The following is a 20,503-nucleotide window of genomic DNA, read 5'->3' as shown; positions in this document are numbered from 1 at the left end:
AGGACAATTACTAGAACTTGATGTTACAGAAGTCACAACAAATAACTTTGAAAAGTTTCAGTTCTGGAACTATAAACTTCTTCTACTCAGTTTGACAAACTGAGCTTATTTATCAAAGATAACAGTATGCAGTCAGAGAAAAATATTCTGAGCTTCATTCCAAATACAAGGTTTGCATTCTGAACAGTTACAAAGAATTCTGTATACATACTGTTGTTACAGTAAGCAAGAAAAGATACAGAGGAATTATTCTGTCTTCAGAAACAAGGACCTACTGTCAGCACACCATTCTGACTCTACTAACCAGACCCAGCATATGATTAGTTGAAGACAACACATTGCAACCTGCAGATAGATATCAAATTCCTGAAGAATTCATGAAGAGAGTGGTATTTCAGGTTGTTATTGTATGTATTGCTTACTCATGTTATACACTTTCATCACACTCTACTTTTCAAATTCTCCTCTAAGCTTCCCACAGATTATTACACCACAATGCAAAGAAATGAATTATTTACTGTAGCATATACATTACCTCGTGGTATGTATCCTCCAGCTCTCCATCATAAATCCAGCGATACAGGAAGTTCAGGACAGGATGGGATACTAGGCCAAGAATGTGCTGAACCAGAGATCTCATGTAGGGATCTCCTGTTTTAGTATAGGCATGAACTGCTGAGGCTAGTTCACCACCTTTTCTCCCTGTAAGAAGAAAGGAAGAGGAAGAGAAACATTTGAAGGAAAACCTCATGCACCCCATTTAAATTTAGCAGCCACTGATTTTAGCTACCCCTGTGTCACAGTGAGCTTGCTAAACAGCAACTCTAAAATGTAGCAAAAGTAGATGTTTTTTTATTGCTAACAGGGAATTCCTAGGTTTTAAGGCATGAATTATTAATCTCACTAAAGCATTAAGCGGAGCTATCTGTCTACTTTATGGCAGCTTAGAGGAATGCAAAATTCAAGGCATCAGATCACACACAGAAGTTGATGTTATGCTTCCAGAGAAGCATTAAAGGAGCCTTATGTTTTCCTTCTCTCCTGTACTTGACACTCTCAGATATTCTGTGTGTATACATGTACACAAGCTGAGTTTTCATGTTTCTTGGTTATAGTTGCCCTCATAGCCCCATTAGGGAATATCTCCTGTCTTCTTGCAGTTGTGAAGTAAGAGGCTGTCAAAAAAAAAGTTAAAAAATAGATTGAATACTTGATTTTGCTGCTATGCTCCACAGCTTGCCATTTCTTTGCAGCAGAGGCCATGCGACTCCAAATTTTCATGAATGTCTTAAAAGTAAAGCCCATTTAAAAAAAAAATTGCTACCAATTCCAATAATTAAGGTCAAGCAAGTATTGTTGGCTTTTTTTTTTTTTTGCTAAGATGATCTTTCTGAAGGGCTACAATCTCATAAATATGAAGTACAATCAGGGAGAAGCATCAATTACTGGTCAGCTTTGTCAGCTACTGGCCAAAGTTCTGGTAAACTCCAACATGACTCTCCCCAGCATCTTCTTGTGGATTGCCAACAAAATCACAGTATTTGCAGATTTGCAAAGTTTTGTTGTTTCACATGAGTCTGAAGACAAGTTACTAATGACTCCTCTATGGCATCATATATAGAGAAATTGTGTAATACTCATATATAGCAAAGAAACAAAGTCAACCATTTCATAACAAATTAGTAGGGCTTTTTCAGTGTACCAGTCTCTTAAAAATGATTAAGTAACTGAAAATAGCATAAAAAGTGCACGCTTAAAATTGAATTTTTGAGCACATTCTAGTCTTAAAAAGGAAGAAGTCTGAATGTATCAACACAGTACTATAACTGGTCATCATTTGTTTAAACTAAAAGAGGGAGAACCTGAACTACCTACTTGAAATTTTCTAAAAAAACAAAAGTCCAAACAAGCACTAATAATATTGATATCCACCTCTAGGATGCACAACTACTCAAAGTTATATAAAATTCCCAGAAATACTAATGTTTAACAGACCTTGACAGTGATCAACAAGTGCTGCAAGGGTCTTTAACCTTATTTTGGGGTCATATGTCCAGACTAGAAGACGGCGAAGTGTTAAACTGCTCTCAAGTCCCAAATTCACGCCCTGATCATCTTCCAGTTGTAACTGATCAAGTTAGAAACAGAAATACATGTCAAAGAACAAAACTGAGGAAGAACTCAGGTTTCATAGTTTGTTCTGAAGTCAGATTTTTACTAATACACTTGAAATACCAGTGTTATATATTCTCTCATCAAGTCACTGGGCCAAAACCTGAGAGCCAATTTTTAGTGGAAACAGACTTGAGCACAGGTGAAAGAACAGAGACAAGCATAAGCACAGTGAGGCAGACAAAGCACAAAGACTAAGAAAGTTAAAGACAACAAGGTAATAGTAATGAAAAGAGAGAAGAGCAAAGGAACAGAGAAGAAATCCTGAAAGACAGCCTTGACAATGAGTAAAGAAAAACATCTAAATGACAGGCAGGCAGTGAGAAGTAAACTTTTCATTACTGCACATGCAGCTTATTTTAGTTCCATATGTGACAAATTCTGTTTAAAGCCTTCTCCAGAAGCCATCAGAACTTAAGTCAGCCTTTTAGTGAGATTAAGGAATTGCTACATTGAAAGAAAAATACCAAACTTTAAAAGCTGCAATAAGAAAACTATCAAAATGTGACTACCATGAATCTTCCAACACCATGGAAAATAAAAGCTGAGTATTTGCATCCAAGGTGCAAAAGCAAATCTTATACAAGAACAGATGGAATAAGCAGGACAAGAACACAATTTAAGAATACAGAAGCAAGTTCCTGGAGCAGTACAAGGAGACAATCTCTTCGAAAAGATTCTGTTTCTGATATATGACAACCAACCCACTCTGTGCTTTCCCATCTAGCACCTTTTTTTAGCCAAATGCAACATACTACTTAAATTTAAGGCTAGTGTCATCCACATTAAGTTCAGCCTTAGAGCCACTTAAATTCATTTGCTTCCAAATTCTCCTGGGTCCATGCCTGGGATTTCTCTTTGGTGTTTTTGGAAATCAGCAATGACAAGAGAGATACATGAGCCACCCTTTGACTTTAGGGAAGACATGGTACATCTTCATCATGGAACTGCATTTTTAAATGGGCTGACAATGAAAACAAACCTGCAAGAAAAAGACCAGAGACGCTTATGGAATAGTAGACAGTATGTTCATGATTACTCATTCAAGGGCAGAAACATGCTCAGGAGAAGCTCTGAAGACATAACAAAATGTTATAAAGAGAAGAATCTTTGACAAGATTCTTGTTTTTCTATGACCATACTGCTCTCTAGAACTGCAGTAACAACTCCTAAGCTGGCAGCCTTTTGATCTCCTAAATCAAAAAATGTCACATACACTCAATTTCAAGTCAATTTTCTACATGTCTTTAAGAAGCTAAAAGGCACAGGTTTTTTGTCCATTCTGCAGTGTGACCTTTGAGCCCTTCCACCTTTCAAGTCACAAAAGAATTCCTCCTCCACTTCTGAATCCCCTTCCTTTCTTTCATGTCTTTGGGAAGAAATGTTGCCAGAAGCTTCTGAAAACCCAAACATAACATGACTCTGGGAACCCTTTCAGTTAGGTCCTGAAGGACCTAGATTCCCCAGAAACTCTGGTCTGCTGCTGTGCCAAAGCATTGCTGACACTGCACTGACTGTTCCCTATGAAAAGGCATTTAATCAACATGCTCAATGCATTCAGGAACTCTAACACTGAAGATGAATCTGGCAAGGACCATGAAGAGTAACAATAAGAACAGCAGTAAAAGTAAGACTGGGAAAAATGTGCCCAGCTACTGAATGATGCTACATGAGGGGTGACACAAAAAATGGAAGATGCTGAAGTACTTAATGCCCTTTTTGCCTTGGTGCTTTGGTAGGATTTGCTGCTGGGGATACCAGATGTCGAGGTAAGAAGAGAGAGAAGTCTGGAACAAGGAAGACTGAGCTCAGAAGGATCAGGCTACGGTACACCAAACAGATGTGATATGCTTAATTCTGTGGGACCTGATGGGATGCACTAAGTGTTGAGGGAAGGAGTTGGCCAATGCCACTGCAAGGCCACTCTCCATTATTTTTGCAACACAGAAACTGGAGGCAGTTTCTGATGACCCTGAGAAAGCAAATGTCATGCTTCTCCTCAAGAAGGAGAAGCCATAAAACTACACACCAGTGAGACTCACTTCATTGCTTGGGATAGCAACTAATCCTGGAAAACCATTTCCAAGCTTATGGAGGACAAAAAGTTATCTCAAGAAAAAAAGCTCATGGAAAGGAGAAGGAAATAGGAGCATTTGTGGTGATGGGGTCTGTCTTCCCAAGCAAGTGTTAAGTGCCCTGAAGCCCTGCTTGCCAGGAGCAGCTGGACATCTGCCTGCTGAAGGAAAGAAGTGAATGAATTCCCTACTTTGCTTTGCTTGCACGCACAGCTTTTTCTTCCCCTTCTAGACTCACTAACTTGATTGACTTGTCCTTTTGTCTTCTTTCTATTTTCTCCCCGTTCTTCAAGAGACCAGGGGGAGCAAGAGGCTGGGTGGGTGCCTGGCTGCTGCCCAGGGTCAACAACCCACAAAGGCAAATGCAGCTTGAAAATAAGTAACCCCAGAACTTTTGTCTTTTTTTTACAGGCTTTGCCTCCCATCCTACTCATCTCTTCTGTTGCAAGGTTTGGTGGGGCAGGAAAAGTAGTCGAATATTTTAATGGTCAAGAAGTTTTAGAAGTTAGGAAAAAAAATAAATAAAAAATTAAAAAAAAAATAAAGCATCAGCAAACCAAGAGAGAAAACACATTTTGGACAGAGCAAGAAATAATTACAAAAGAATAACTGGATAATAGCCAGGAAAAACAAGCAAAAAGAATATATAACAAGCATTCCAAAAGTCAAGAACATTCAAGAACTGCGAATTAAAAGGAACAGATGCTTTGAAAACATTAACAAAAGCCTATGACAAATGATAAAGATTTTATTGAAGTTAGAGTTTTAAGAGGCAGTATAATTTAGCTTTAGGTCAATTATCAGAATAAAGTTTTCACCATTACAAGTAATGAACCCCTTGAAAACCCCTTTCAAAAAAAGGCAAGCAGAAGAATGCTTATTTTATTTTAGAGACAGCATCTAGATGCACACACCAGAAATATTTGTGGAAAACCTGCAAGATTATCAGCACTGAGTTGGTCTATATGTTACAGAAAAATAGTAAAACATTGAAACATCTGCAGAAGAGATGTCTTTACTCTCAGAAAACAAAGGGACAAGAAAAATGTACAAACTGCCCCACACAGAAAAGAAGTTGGAACTGTTATTACTAGCTGCTAAATCGTGCACTGCTGGAAATACTGACTGGTTTTGTCTCCACTCAAGAATGTGTGACATTGTTCAGGATTTGAATGATAAAGATATTAAGCAAGGTGAAACTGACAAAAGGACGCAAAACAGGGACAGAGACTTAGAAACACACATTGCATTCTTTGCTTATGTAACACATCAAATACCAGTGAATTCTTAAGAGAAGAATATTCAAGGGCACATACATTTAAAGAGCAAGAAATGTGCAGAGAATTGTGTTCACTGTCAACAGAAACTACTGTACATCCTTTACATTCTACCAGAATAGGTAGGTATTACCTTTTTAGGAGATATTTAGATAACATAGAACAAAATAGTGAAGTTGAATATGTACAACTTAACTTACCTGAGAATGTAAAACAGACAGAAGTCGGTAGTATTCTTTAAGTTCCTGATGTAAGGCTGCACAAAAACTCTGTAAGAGAAAGAGAAGAAAAAACAAAGGGGGGGTGGAAAGGAAAAGTCATCAGGAGAAATCTTTCTGATTGAATTCTATCATCACACTTCCAACATAGTCAGAAATTTCTTGAAGAGAATCTATCTACAAGTTTGAGCATAAAAGCCAACTCTGAGAGTAATGGCCAAAGTATAAGTACTTCCCTAAAAGCTCCATATACCTTTTCCAGGAATTTATACACATTATCAAGTGACCTTGTTTCTTGCTACCTTAACTCTATCAACATATTTAATTATGACAAGTGTAACTCTTCAAGTAGATATATCATCTCAGTAATGGCAAGAATAAATAGCACAGGGATGTACAAATTATAACATGACCCAGTTGAAGACATTTTTTAATAATCATGTAAGATACAGTATGCAGTGAAGTAACAGAGTTTAAGGCCTCTAACAACAGCACACAAAAGCTAGGCAATTATCAGTATATTTACAGTATAGCCTATATGGCATGAACAAGAAAACACAATGCTCAAAAAATGCTCCAAATAAGTGCTGCCAGATCAAGAACTATAAAATTTTGGTCTTTTATCAATTCACAGTTATATATGATTCTTCACTTGACATGGAAGAAATGAACAACACAAAGTATATCTTCAGGAAACTGTAAAATGTGCAGAAGTTAATTCAGGCTGGAACTAAAGCAAAAACTCTTCTTTGTTAAACAATTCTAAGCACAGTTAGTTAAGGTTGTTTAAAAACCAAGATAAATTTTAAAAATAATTCCTGCAATAATACTTGTTTAGTGATAAATATTTACCACAGTTTAGAGTTTGGAGGAGGTCTTGTTTTACTTTTGTAATGGTCTTAACCTAACATACAGACTAAAAAAATGCCTGCAACACATTTTTCAAAACAGAGCTAAAAATGTGGCTCATTAATTTGGGAATAACTGAAAAGACTTTAAAACCCCCCAAGAAGTCAGGGAAATTTTTAATTTGTTTGGTTTCTTGGAAGAATATGCTCATGCACACACACAAATTCTTCAAAACTTTCTAACCAATTCTCAGCTAATGAATTCCATATCTATTTTGATGGATTTTTTTAAATGAGAAATTTCCTAGGATTTTCCTTCAAGACCATTTAAAATTACAGTCAAAAGAATTTGGAAAAAGAAAAACTCATAGAACCCAAGAACCTAAAGTATTTATTCACTAGAGTATGTAAAAGGCAGAAATCATTTCTAGAAGCACAAAGAGAATATAAATCTTCTTTCCTCCTAAGCAGCTAAGAAGCCTAGAAAAAAAAGTCATTAATCTTGCCATTGTAACTTTTTTAAGAAAATGAGGTTCCTTTCTTCAACTCAACATTGTAAATTGCAAAGAAATTTGACATTCTTTTTATTCCAGAGGATACTGAAGGGCAAAAAGAAATCCCTTTATGTGTAACTCCACTTTTCATTTCTTCTCACTTGCTTCTCCAGGAAATTTTTTAACCTATTAAAGGGGCACTTGCCAAGATGGAGGGCAGAGCAGAGCCTCTAAGAAAACAATCAAAGACACTGTTCTGGTCAAAAAGGAGAACAGTAATCACTGACTGGATTAATTTAGTAGCCAAAAGGATTTAGACTCTAACTGGTCACCAATTTTTCAGAGAAGCTTTACATCCAGTACCAATAGCTGCATCACAAGCACAGACTTTTGCTTCCCAAACTGTTACAGAAAAACTGGACATTACCCTAGAATTCTGATTTAGTCTGCTGCAAAAAAGAATTGAGCAAGGAGACAGAATGCTTGTTCAAGAGAAAAAAATTAAAATGCCCATTAATTCAACTGCATCTAAATGGGCAAAATGCCAAAGTACAAGCTAAAATATAGTTAACTGCCAATTATTCTTTTTATTTTCTGAGGACAAAGTAAAATTTAGATATTAATCAGCAAAGTTAGGAAAATATAAAGTATAATATATTGCTACACCTCTACTTCTAATGTCAATACCTGACATTTTGTGTGGTAAAATCAGTCACCAGAATCATACTAGAAGAGGTGACTGACATCTTATTGTATACCTGGTTTAAACAGGGTTTTAAACAATCATCCTTTCAGAACATGAAGCGAATGATGTTTTATATCAATATACACTGTTGTGCTAAATTCCTTAATTCACAGTGCAGAGCACCTGAAATTCTCAGCTATGAAAGCTATGAGGAGCATGAAGGCATACTCTCTGTGCCCAGATACTGACAGCAAGAGCAGAATATATTTTTTTATTTGTACACTTATGTCCTAGTAATATACACAAGTGCTTGCCTCAAGCAAAATTAGCAGCATTAGAGCTATGCAGATTCAGGTAACTTAACTGCACAGCCTTCTGCACAGGATGTGAAACCTGTATACAGAAGCCAAGATACTGCACATTTAAATTCACTGAAGAATTAAAGTTCTCCCCTTTCACTAAACTTGAAGATTAAAGCCAGAGACAGTAAAAATAATCACAGGCAGGAAGCTGCTAGATAAAGAATAAAATTTCACCCAGATGTAAGAGGGAGAGGCCAAAGAAAATGCATACACAGTAGCACTGCCATATAAAACATGGAAATCAGCATTGGATTGGTAGAAAAATAATTATTTATATGTAATTAGAAGGGTTACTTAGAATAAGAGACAGAATGGAACAGAATAAACATTAGAAAAGTAGGAAGCACTACAGTGTCTCTACTGACCTCTTAAGAAAAATTAGATTGAAGGGAGAAGCACTTCAATTTCTTGGCAGATTAGGTAGGATGTTATGGCTAGAGGCAAGGATAACATTTCTGTCGACTCAGAAGGGATAATATCCAGTTTTACAGAGGGAGCAAGTGAGAGGAAACGGGAATGTCTTAGCAGTAAATGTGGTTTTGGGTATTACAGCAGCAGGGAAGTTACTGTAGACTATAAATCATGATGATGAAACCTATGAAAACAAAAATTAATATTCTTTTGATGCTGTATTCAAAAGAAAGGGCAGAAGATAATGGACTATTTGCAGTTTATGTAAGCTAGTGCAGTACTAACACATGAACATCAACAATAGCTGACAAGAATGTCTCCTGCACAGGTCACTAACAGCTGAATTGGTGATTAATTACCTCAGGGATGACATCATCCCATTTAAGAAATGTTTTTGTTAATGAACATGCATGAATAATTTTAAAATATTGGTTTTTAAAAAAATTGGAGATTAAGAAAAGGAATTTATGAACATTTCCAGCTACAAATAACAGGGGCAAATCCTTAAGACCAGAAAGGGCAAATGCCTTTTCCTTGCCTTCTGACTATGAACCATATCAAATGCAGCATCCACAAATGGAGTAAATCAAATGATAAATTATTCAAGCTCCACAGTTTATGCATGATTCTAGCACTGCATTTACTCAGTAGTTTCTTAGCCAAGCAAGAGCAAATATTGTAGTTAGACTGTTTTATCTAGTTGACCCACCTGTCCCACCAGCCCAAACGCTCGATCCAAACTCCTCTGGTCTGTGTATTTCCTTATTTTGTTATGTAGCCACCCCAACTCTGCAAGTCTGCTTGTAGTATCTCGGAGAGATTTTGACAAGCTCACCTATAAAGTTAACAGAAACAAGCTTGCAATTAAGTCAAATCTGCCACACCAATACTAGTCTCTTCACAAATGTTCCCCTTTCTCATAAAAAAGCCAGTTTCAGAAACAATTCATTTTACATTCTACAGATACTGCAGAAAAGCAGACAACCATGTAATTACCATTACATTTATACACTCATGCATTGAAAAGACAGCAGCAACAAACTACTGGCAACTTTGAGACCTTCTCTTTTGGAAATCTTAACGTAACAGTATTCATATACTCTTTTTACATTAGGCAATTATGGCAGTAACAAAATGATCTTCAGAAAAAAGGAAGAAATCTGCATTTTCATGCAGATTTCATTGCAATATCAGACTCTATCTTATCCTGACAATCAGCAAGACTGAAAATATGAGCATTGTAGCAGAGGTGTTAATGACTGAAACTAATGAAAAACTTTTGACAAAATAATTAATAATTGCTACATGGGAAAGAAACCTTTCATAGAAAATAAATGATTCCATGCCTGACTAGGCATTAGGAACACAAACTTGTAGAACCCAACTTCCAAGATTAAATAACTTAAAAAATCTGGACTTAATCATATGTCCTTCTGAACTCTTGTAGTCTGTTTCTGGTTTTCTTCCAGTATTTCACCCACCTTGCAATCCTGCCTTAGTCCCAACACTCTATTTAGCTACCACTACTACTTTCATCTGAATGACCTCATTTCTTCCTCTAATTTACCAACAGATAAGACACTTCCCACTTGAGATTTTCTTCTTCCACATTTCACCATACTACTCAAGAACTCTACCATCAAGCATTCAAAATTTCATTGAATAAAGAACCCCAAACAATCTGACTGATAATACAAACAACGAGACAGAGACTGACTTCTGCCCACAGCAACTGGGCCTATCCCACCTCTACAGACAATTTTGACAGCCAGCTGGAACAGTTGAAACCAAAGCAAGGAATTGTTCCAAGAAGTTAAACTGCCAAAGAACTAGAAATCAATCCCCTTCATTAAACCTTTTAGTTAACAGTACAGGCATTCTCCAAGATAACAATTAGTGTCAGAGTGTGTTATCCACATCAGTGTGGGCTTGAAACAGGCTGCAGCATTTGGTTGTAAGACCACGGTTCAGTCCCTAGCCCTCTTGTTTACCCACAGAGGTACAGCTTTAACTTCTTGAACAACTTCTGTAGGGTAAATTCCAGCCCAAACAAGCATAATTGGACACAGAATCCCTGCCCACAGCTAAACCCAAAAAGATGACATAAGAACTATTTAAAATTCTGCAAGTACAGAGTACTTGGCAAACATTGAGCACAACACACATCTGCTGGAATTAAATGAGGAGCAAGCAAAATTGGCTTGGTGTTAGATCAAATCAGAAGCTGCTATCTTATACCGTGCTGAATGTCACCACCAGACCTAATATTAACACTAAGATTAGCAAGCATTACAGCAAGAATAGCACCTTAGAAAGTGTTCTTCTTTCTGGAAAAAAAACAACTCACCAACCCAGACTGTGTACAATGAGATTGTCATCTGACGGAGAACTACATGCTTTGACTACTATTTTGCCTAATGTGCAGTAACACAGCTAGAGGAGGTATGATCTTGGTCCTCCTTGCTTTTCAGAAGTTCCAGCTGCAGCTCTGGTGGGTCAGATAATCTCACCTTCACCAGATCCAGTAGCTCAGGCCAAGGAGAAGTAAGAAAGAATGGAAGATGACTGACTTCACAAAAATAATTGACGACAGAGTTCTCAGGCAAAGATTATTCAACTGGCTTGTGGTCAGCAATTAAATTCCCTGAATTACAAGTTCCAAGTAAAACAGCTTCTGACCTCAAACCAGCTTACTGGACATGAAAGCTACACAGAAAACCCATTGCCAATTTTGTAATCACTGACTAAGTTTTCTTCACATTCCTCTAGAAAAATATATTATGCTACCCTTCTTTTGCCATATATAATCTCATATACAGAATATCAATTTACTCAGTGAAGGTGCTGAGGAATTACAAACTTTGCATCATCTACAAGTGGATGTTTATTAAGAATCTGCTCATTAATAAGATTTAACAAGATTTAAGTTTTTCCATTTATCCCTCCATTAAGCAGCTGTAAATGTCATTGTAAAGTAATGGTGAACAACTACAACATTTCACTTTTTGCTACTATCATGAAGAAAAAAAGGAAATTAGCTCAGGTATCAACATTAAGACCTGTCTACCATGCTCTTGGCACATGAAATGGCCCAGGAGTAATTTCCCCACCATTTAAGGTCTATGTAATATTGTCATAGTAGAAAGTTTTTAATATAAGTAAAAATTGAAAGTGTTGTCTTTCCATCTGAACAAGAATAAGAAAACCAATTAGCAGAAAGTGAACTCTGAAGCTCTACTGTCTAAATACTGAATGTGAAGATATTAAGCAACTAGCACCATTTTTTGTTCTTTGGTCAGCTGACCCAATCACACTCTTGGGGTCTTCCTGAATTGCAGACAGGCATAACATCTCACCACCTTAAAGCAAAGTCTCTCAGGCATCTTTCCTATTCTTTCATCCCTATTTGATGTCTTCATTCAAATTAACATCAGACCTTTCTTCTGTTCTACCACTAGTCCTTTCTTTTCTAGGTCATCTGCATCTGATCACTTATAATTGTAATCAGGCCCATAACAAGAAGTGGCTAGCAACCACTCCATATTTCAACTGTTAAATTTAATTAAATAAGAATGCAGTGAAATACCTGCATCTGCCTTATGTTAATTCTTATACACTGAGGAGGAGAAATGTTGACAGACATCCTCAAAGCCATAACTTACGAGTCCTTCTATTGGATTAAAAGTTGGGAGACTATTCACATCTTGTGAAATGCTACATTTTCTATCTGGCACCTAATCAACCCAATTGATTTTCAACTACTAATGTTGAAACTACTCTGTTGCATTAACAAAAGAACCTCCAAAAACAAACCAAACAAAACCAGCACAAAACAAAACAGTTGGTAGAGGGAATAAGATTTTAACTTTTTTACATGTTTCTCACGGCTATTTTTCCCCTATATACTTTTCTGTTCACATATGAAATCAAGTCACCATACAGTACCTTTCCCTCCACTTTATAGCAATTTTCAGAATTGCACATTTTGATGTTTTTGCCATCTATTCCCTGGAAGACATATAAAACATCTCTTACAAGATTTGCTTCCGTTATTTCAACAGAACCTAGAAAAGAAAAAAAAAAATAAAACAAGTATTTAGATTTGTTGAGACAGTAAGTTTTGATTACAACTTTGAAGAACTATTTAGATGCATAGCCAAAAACCCCAAAACTATAAAAAATATAAAGCCTGTGCCTGTAACCATAAAGAAATATTTCAGGTCCTCTTAGTCTGACAGGAAAGCCCAAGATTGCCTTTACCTGGCTCCAATGCTACCTGTGGTTCTCTCAGAGCAGTCAGCTTGTATGGCACAGGGCATGTCCTATTTTAACTGACACAGTGGCCAATTCTTAAGCCTGGTTATCTCTTTTAATACAACACCAGTGCAAGTTCTGAGGCAAGCATCACAGTAACTTTATCTTTCTTTGAACAAACAGTTCAAGTTGTTAAATAGACTTATAGAATAACCTCTTCTACATTCACCTAGAAAAAGAACAGTTAATCCAGAAGGAGGAGCTGCTTCTTTCATAATGGCTTTCAGTTACATATGCCACTGCTCAGTGAGAATAATGATCAAATCAGACTGCATAACAGCCATGGAGTTAGAAATTATTCAAGTGTAAAGTTTGCTTCTGGTTGTTATCTCTAGTCAGAGGGTAGATTGCATTAGAGATGTAAGATATTTATGAATTTAAAGGAAACATAAAATCAAAAAAGGCATTGTGTAGGCCATGGAAACTATCCCACCTTTTCTGGGCAAACTGTCACCACTTGCTTTTGTAAATTTATTTAGGATTTCAAGAAATAAACAATTTAAACAACAACTACCCAGAAATTGAGATGCTACAACATGCTTCTCCCAATTTAGACAGTACTCTTACTCTTGTCAGTTTGCCTCCCCAACAATCCACTTTCCCAGAAAAATTTCAAGAAAAATTAAATTCTACTCTATTTCAGTATAAGTAGTCTTCACTCTAAGATACCATTTAAAATTCAGTCTCCCCTCATAACAATAGGAAGTGCATGACTGTAGGTTGTCCTTCTTAGAAACTTGTAGTGATATGGTGAAAGATTCAAGTGCACATTTCTTTAATTGATAAATAATATGACAAGTATTAACATCAGCCATACAATGTGCACTTTTATACTCTGTGGGTGGATGTAAGAGTAAGAAAACTTCAAAATAAAAGCAAGCAACTTTAGGAGAAAAAAATTAATTACAGGAATTTAATATTCATAGAAATGTATCATCTTGACAATATATTTCTATATTCTGAATGCAGTCCTACTTCTATTTCTACACCAGCAAGTGACTACATTTAAGACAACTGTCAGTCCCTATACCCATCCCACACAGGAACCAAAGTCACAGCTGCTGGCTGACTCAACAGAAGAAGTATTGCTTTTTATAGCAATCAGTATAATATATTAAGTGGCAGTGTTAGATTTTATGTTTTTCTATTTCTTTTTCCTATGCTTTTTCCTACTCCTTTTTCTACTTTTTCTTTTTTCTGTTTTTGTATAGGTTAAATCTACTACATATATAAAACACATATGTACATTATATAGATAAACACACACATCTTCTTGCATATAATAGTCTTGTTATTAGCTTCTAAATGTCAAATATTGCCCTCAGATACACCAGTACAACTCTGATCTATAAGCCACTGCTTTGTACACTGCTACTCAAAGATGCAGAGGCTGGCACACAGGCTATATTTTAGTTCCTTAATATCCAAACTTAGTTGTAGAGGAGCTAAAAACAAACAAAAACAAAACACCACAAACAAAAGCCTGCATCTTTTATCTTTCTCTGCCAGAGAGTGACGGTGCTATGGGATGACAATATCTGCCATCAGCTCACTTATTCAGAACTTACTTTTACAGTAAGAGTTGCCACAGAGACCACCTGTTAAACAATCTCTCCTTAGCTGCACTTGTGTAAATTAAGAATAGATCCTCTAGATAGCAGCTTCAAGTTTACACACACTAAATTGTGGATGTAAATTAGCAATATTAGGAATTTAGGAAGAAATTCTTTACTGTATGGGCTGATAAGGCACAGGAACACGTTGCCCAGAGATGGTGTGAATGCCCCATCCCTGGAAGTGTTCAAGGATAGCCTGGAAGTCTGTCTTGAGCAACCTGGTCTAGTGAAAGGTGTCCCTGCCCACAGCAGGAGAGTTGGAACAACATGATCTTTAAGGTACCTTCCATCTCAAAACATTCTGTGATTTCATGAGTCTATATTTGTATTTTTTTTATTGACAATATTTTATGTCACTTGTTCTAAATATAACGACTGTATACAGTATGCTAATGTAAAGAAGAGGTTTAAGAGCTCTAGATTCCAGTTCACATTTCCAAATTTTCAAAGACACAGAACCACAAACTGACGAGTATTTCAACAAATTCTGTTTACTGAGCTCTCTTTCTGACTCAAAAAACAGTAGCATCTTCTGATCATCAAAAGAATGATCATTGCTCACACATCACAATCACTTAACTATGACAAACACAGGAATGAACTCAGTCTTTTCAGAAGACCAGATCAAACCAGTGCAAAAAGAAATTAACAACCAGCCAAAGAGACTGTGGTCAAACACACTAGTCTTGCATATTTGCTGCTATCCTTCTATTAAGTACGTTCTAGAAAAACACTCTTCAAAAAATCAAGATACTATGATCCCAAAATAAAAAGATGACGGAGGATATACATAACTGTAAAAAACTTTATCTTTAACAAATACATCTTTGCTCACCACTTGTATCCCCTTCTCGCCTCGACCTCGGCACACCACGAGAGACAGGATTTGAAAAGCCTTTTGAGGTAGTGCTTTGTAAGGAAGGCTGGCTTGCAGTTAAAGTCCATGCAAGACGTGAGCCTAGCTGCTGACGGAGGCAATCTCCAACACCCGGAGCTTGATAGGATTGTCTAAAATGATAAAAGGAAGAAACACCTTTAAAAACTTTCACTCTGTACCCATTACATGGTGTGGAGTGATGCAAATTCTGAAAGATACCCCAAGTTTTTTGCAAATGTTGGGGCGGGAGGAGTGGTTTAATAAAGGAACCTTAAAAAGTGGTAGAGAACACAAAAGCAATTTATTTTTTCCTGTAAGCCAACACTTTCAAAAAAGGCCCCTGGATGTAGAAAAGGGAAGTGTAAGTTTGACATACATAATTTTATATCAAAGCTTAACTTTGATGAATTACACTGAAATAGGTTAAAAAGGAAGGTACTATAAAAATAATAAACATAGTCATAGTAGAAAAACCTAAATATTTAAATTTTGTTATTACCTGAAAATATAGTTACATGTCAAAGAACTAAAGGAAAATAGAGAGAGAGGAGAAAGCGCACTTTCTAGCTACTCTATTCTTTCAGATAGTTTGTATTAAGTGCCTGAAGATATAATCAAGGAGGGACTATCCAGGCAAGTTCCAATTTCACTTACTTTCAAACTTGTTAATTTTTTTCACAAATAAAGTCTTAACTGTGAAAAAATGTCACATTGGCCAAGCTCCAGTTGTCCAGGACTTCCCTGGTTAGCCAAGACTGATTACATGATGGACAGGATCTTGGTGAGCCCTCCAGTCCCACATGGTTGTGAGCATCCAAGTGGGTCAACAGGTCAGTAATTTGTCCCTCCTAGATTACAGTAGATCCACTCTGCTCCCTGTCCACATCTGCCAGCCCAGGAGGCCATCTATCCTGAGAACAACTGGTCTCAGTGCTGAAGACTGAGCTCTGCTGTGTTTAGCATTAGTAAGGCCTCAGAGTACAACACTGAATTTTGTTGCTGTTCAGAAGAATGTAACTCTAGAAAAAAGAAAAACAGGTACAAAGAGAACTTCAGGAGGAATGAACCTTATAGAAAGCTTTAATTTGGGTTGTTCAGCTCACAGACTACAGGACTAAAGAACACAGTGAAATTGCAATAAAATGGAACAGTATGAGCAGGTCAGAACAAGAATATGCCAGAAAGAGGGTAGCTTCTGCTGATATTTTTAAGCAAGCAGATATAAGAAATAACCTCCATGACATATCTTTCTATATTGTATCAGTATTATACAACGATTGAGGCTAGAAGTGACCTCTGGAGATCACCTCCTACAAGCCTTCTGATCAAAGCAGACCAACTACAGAAGGCTAGCAGGTACATGGCTCAAGTCATACTTTTAATATTTTCAAGCATGGAGACTACACAACCTCTCTGGGCAACCCATTTCAGTGTTTCACAATACGCCCCCACCCTTAAACATACATCCCCATCTTAAAGCAAAAAGGTTTTTCTTTTTCCCTTTTGATTAACTGTGATTCACAATTCACATATTTTGCCAGTTACCACTTGTCCTCTCCCTGACCCAAAACAGTATAGCTCAGTCTTCTTACGCCCCTTGCCATACCATTATATAGGTAAGATCCCAAGACTTTTCTTCTCCAGGCTGAACAACTCCAGGTCTGTCTCAGCTTCCCCTCACATGTCAGATGCTTCAGCTCCTTAAGTAGTTTTGGGCTTCCTTCTCCAGACTCCTTTTTCCAGCCTGCCTATATCTTTTCTTTGTACTATATAACTGGAGCCAGCATTTCAGATGTGTCCTCATCAGTACTGAGGAATGAGAAGTTTTATTTGCCTCACCCTACTGGTGATGTCCTCCACAACACAACCCAGGAGGCTCTTAGCCTTCTTCACCACACATTGCACACTCATGTTCAACAAGCAAGCACCAAGAACCTCAACTTTTTCCGTATCTGCTACTTAAGTCCATGCCCCTTGAACAGGGGCATGTTTTTTCTAGCCTTCCTTTACTGCTTATGTAGTTGCAGAAATATCTGCTGTTTTCCTTCATGGACCTTGACAGATGAACCTCTAGGTCAATTTAGGATTTCACTGCAGTTACTCTGCCCCAGATGCTTCTTTGCACCTGGTCCTGCTTCCATCTTTTGTACACTTTTTACATCTGAGTTTTGTCAGAAACAACTAGTTTCTCCATACAGACCTCCTGCCACTTTTAATTCCTCCTTGCCTATTTCTTTCTTAAGCTTGCAGGAGGTGATCCTTGAATACCAACGAGCATTCTAGTCCAGCATTGAACCAGATAATCACTGTAGCTCCCTTCAAACAGAAATATCCTAATCTGTTCTCTCCTTAATCCCTCTTTCCTCCTGGGCAGCCTCTCAGGGGATCTTTCCAAGAAGATCCCAGAAGAGCCCCATGTCTCCTACCCTGAAGTCCAGGGATGAAATACTGCTTTTTACCATGCTTCCACTTCCAGAATGCTGAACTACATCATCTTATCACTACCGCAGTATTTGTAAAGCCTATTAACAACAATAAAATCCAGTTCTGTCCGCACTAATTGCATAATATAAATTTAATAACTCATGTCAAATACACTCTACTAAAAAAATGTCTTCAACTCAAAAAAAATCGCTTTGATCCTTTCTGAAAATGCATCTTGTGATTTCGTGTTTCTTTCACAACTCTTGGGGGTGGGAAAGAAAATTAGGAGACAAGAAGATAGTGATTGAAAATGGACACATTTGGACAGCCATTTATGGCTTCATATGGTCATATGCCAGCACCTGATATTCTGAACTGTTAAGCTCAGAATTTCATTTCTCTTCACCTAAAGTGGAATTTCCAATTGCATACAAAAATAGAGGGTAAAGGAAAGAAAAAAGGCAAGCCTTCTCCAAACCTATCTGTAAGGTGAATTTTACCCTGGAATGAGTGACTGTGGAGTTGGAGTTGGCCCATTTAGGGCATAGAGGCTGATGCTGCTGATCCCACTGCTCCCCATGCTGCAGGAACTCTGGGCAGACTGAGCACTGCGGTCTTGGTAATTCAATGGAAGGGTCTGAGGCCTGGCATAGTAATAAGGGGTTGAGTGAGCATCCCGTGGCAACGCTTGAGCAAAAAGCGTGGCATAACTTGACACCTGAAAAGAAAAGGATTTGAAAAGGGAGGAATAATAAAAGAAATTATGTGGGAATTACTTTGAGTTACATCTTCAGTTAACAAAAGTGTAATATCAACAACAAAAGAAATATTTGTTTACACAAAGAAAAATTTGCTGGTGCAATTACCATGACAAAAAAGTGCCTTACAGTGAGCAACAGTATTTTAGCAACACAACTTCTTTTTGCCTGCAAGTCATTAGCAATAGCTGCGAAAAGCACTTTGGTGCCAGCAGCGCTGCAACTGCATTTTGCTTTTCCTACTCCATTTAAAACTCACTATCACATGAGCAGACATCACACCACCGAGCAAAAAGTAAACACAAAAACCACCCATCTAATACACTCACAACTTCAGCTGCATATGTTGGACAGCTCATATTTTTAAATTTATGTAGTGTAAGAAAACTACACCAAATATTACAGATACTTAACAAGTGTTTTCTTCCCTTCAGCCTCACACACAGATATCATGAAAACAACCTTGAGGTATTGCTCAAGGATAATGATTCTTGAAGACGTCTAAGTGACACACATTTCCTATTTCTCAGAAGCAACAAAAGTCTCCTCACCTACCTTGTTAGACTGTTTACGTGGATCTTCACTAAGGCTAAGCAGGAGGTAGAGTATTGACCATTTGTTTTTCAAAATGCCCTTCAAAGAAAAATGAAGACAAAAATAAAGAAGTTCAACTCTTGCTAAGAACAAAATTCTTTAATTATCCAACTATGCATATAAATAAACTTTCTAGATAAATAAGACTAACTCAAAGCCACATTTTTTTGAATAAACTGGGAATGGGCAGCGCAGCCTCTGTATTGCTAATTTTATGAATTTTTTTCACTGTGTTCAAATCATGAATTCTCACCTGCTCTGAGATCAGCAAGCAGGCCAAATTTAAAATTCATAGCTACTAAGAATGAGGTTTATACAGAGTTGAACTGTTACCAGCATTCCACACACTCTCACCACTTAAAACATCTCAGATGCAGCCATTAATTTAACCTTAATGTGAAAAAGTAAAACACTTGGTGAAGTTTTAGGCAAGGAACTATCTTTTCTCCTTTCTCCCCTCCACTCTCCTTTACAGTGAGGCCTCAAAAGTGAGGGTTTTGATTTCTATTACTTTAAATGCCATTTAAGAGAGCTACCAATTTTTTTAATAACTTAAGACAGACACTGTTAATATGAAACTTGAGGAATACATAATATAGTCTTCAGCAAACAGACACACACAGACTTTTAGAATAAGACTGTCTGCCGTTTTAGATCTCAGCAGAAAGCTGTCCGACTTCAGCTAAAGCCCAAGCTACAGAGTACTTTAAAATGAAAGCAAGCACTAAAATGATTGATTTTAAATATGCATATTCCTAGATATGTTACTCCATAGTTCTATGACACTAACACTTGCACCTGAATTTACCAGGGACATAGAACCTTACAATGGACATTAGGCTGAGACAAAGAAACTTATACAAATTCCCTCACAATATTGATCAGCCTATGATGTGCAATACGGAGCAATGTAGACTATAAAGCAAACTTGAGTCATATCAAGATGCAACAGAGACTCCATCCCTTATGAAGCAACATAATTTACCAAAGCTCTACATTTTTATATAAAAGGAGACATTCTATATTATGTAGAGCACAATTCTATTATCTTCTGCTTTAATCTCAAGAACAAGCAAAAAATAGTGGTACTGCATCTGCTGCAAGTAACTAATTACAGCAACTGATAAGTGGTAAAGAAGGAGCAGCAACTGCTTCTTCTACTGGCCAGGACAGAATAAATCCAAGTGCTCCAAGAAAAGTGGTTTGCTCAACTGGCAGGATGCCATAAAAATAAGCACTGACCTCCTTTCCTGTTTGGAGTAATAGATGAAGCAAAGTTAAAACAGATTCACATGCACTATTTTTTCCCTCCCAACTGCTTTCAAGAGAAATGTTGGAAGAAGAGCCTCATTTGTTCAGAAAACATATATCCCTTTAA

The 20,503-nt window shown here is 37.1% G+C and overlaps 1 protein-coding gene across 1 annotated transcript in view; it reads right to left on the bottom strand.

The window, feature by feature from the left end:
• The window catches only part of TUBGCP3 (tubulin gamma complex associated protein 3), a 47,942-nt gene that overhangs the window by 13,439 nt on the left and 14,000 nt on the right, over positions 1 to 20,503 (bottom strand). Inside the window, exons 4-11 of the mRNA XM_009085467.4 lie at positions 19,087 to 19,164; positions 18,274 to 18,491; positions 15,308 to 15,480; positions 12,488 to 12,606; positions 9,252 to 9,377; positions 5,725 to 5,793; positions 1,996 to 2,128; positions 536 to 702 (exon numbers count right to left, since the gene is read on the bottom strand). Of these exons, the coding sequence (XP_009083715.1) occupies positions 536 to 702; positions 1,996 to 2,128; positions 5,725 to 5,793; positions 9,252 to 9,377; positions 12,488 to 12,606; positions 15,308 to 15,480; positions 18,274 to 18,491; positions 19,087 to 19,164 (1,083 nt within the window). The remainder of the gene's footprint in view (positions 1 to 535; positions 703 to 1,995; positions 2,129 to 5,724; positions 5,794 to 9,251; positions 9,378 to 12,487; positions 12,607 to 15,307; positions 15,481 to 18,273; positions 18,492 to 19,086; positions 19,165 to 20,503) is intronic.

This window comes from Serinus canaria, chromosome 1, assembly GCF_022539315.1.
Source record: "Serinus canaria isolate serCan28SL12 chromosome 1, serCan2020, whole genome shotgun sequence".
Classification (NCBI taxonomy): Eukaryota; Metazoa; Chordata; class Aves; order Passeriformes; family Fringillidae; genus Serinus; species Serinus canaria.
The sequence above is the reverse complement of the archived record's forward strand: the minus strand, read 5'-3'. Positions and strand labels throughout refer to the sequence as shown.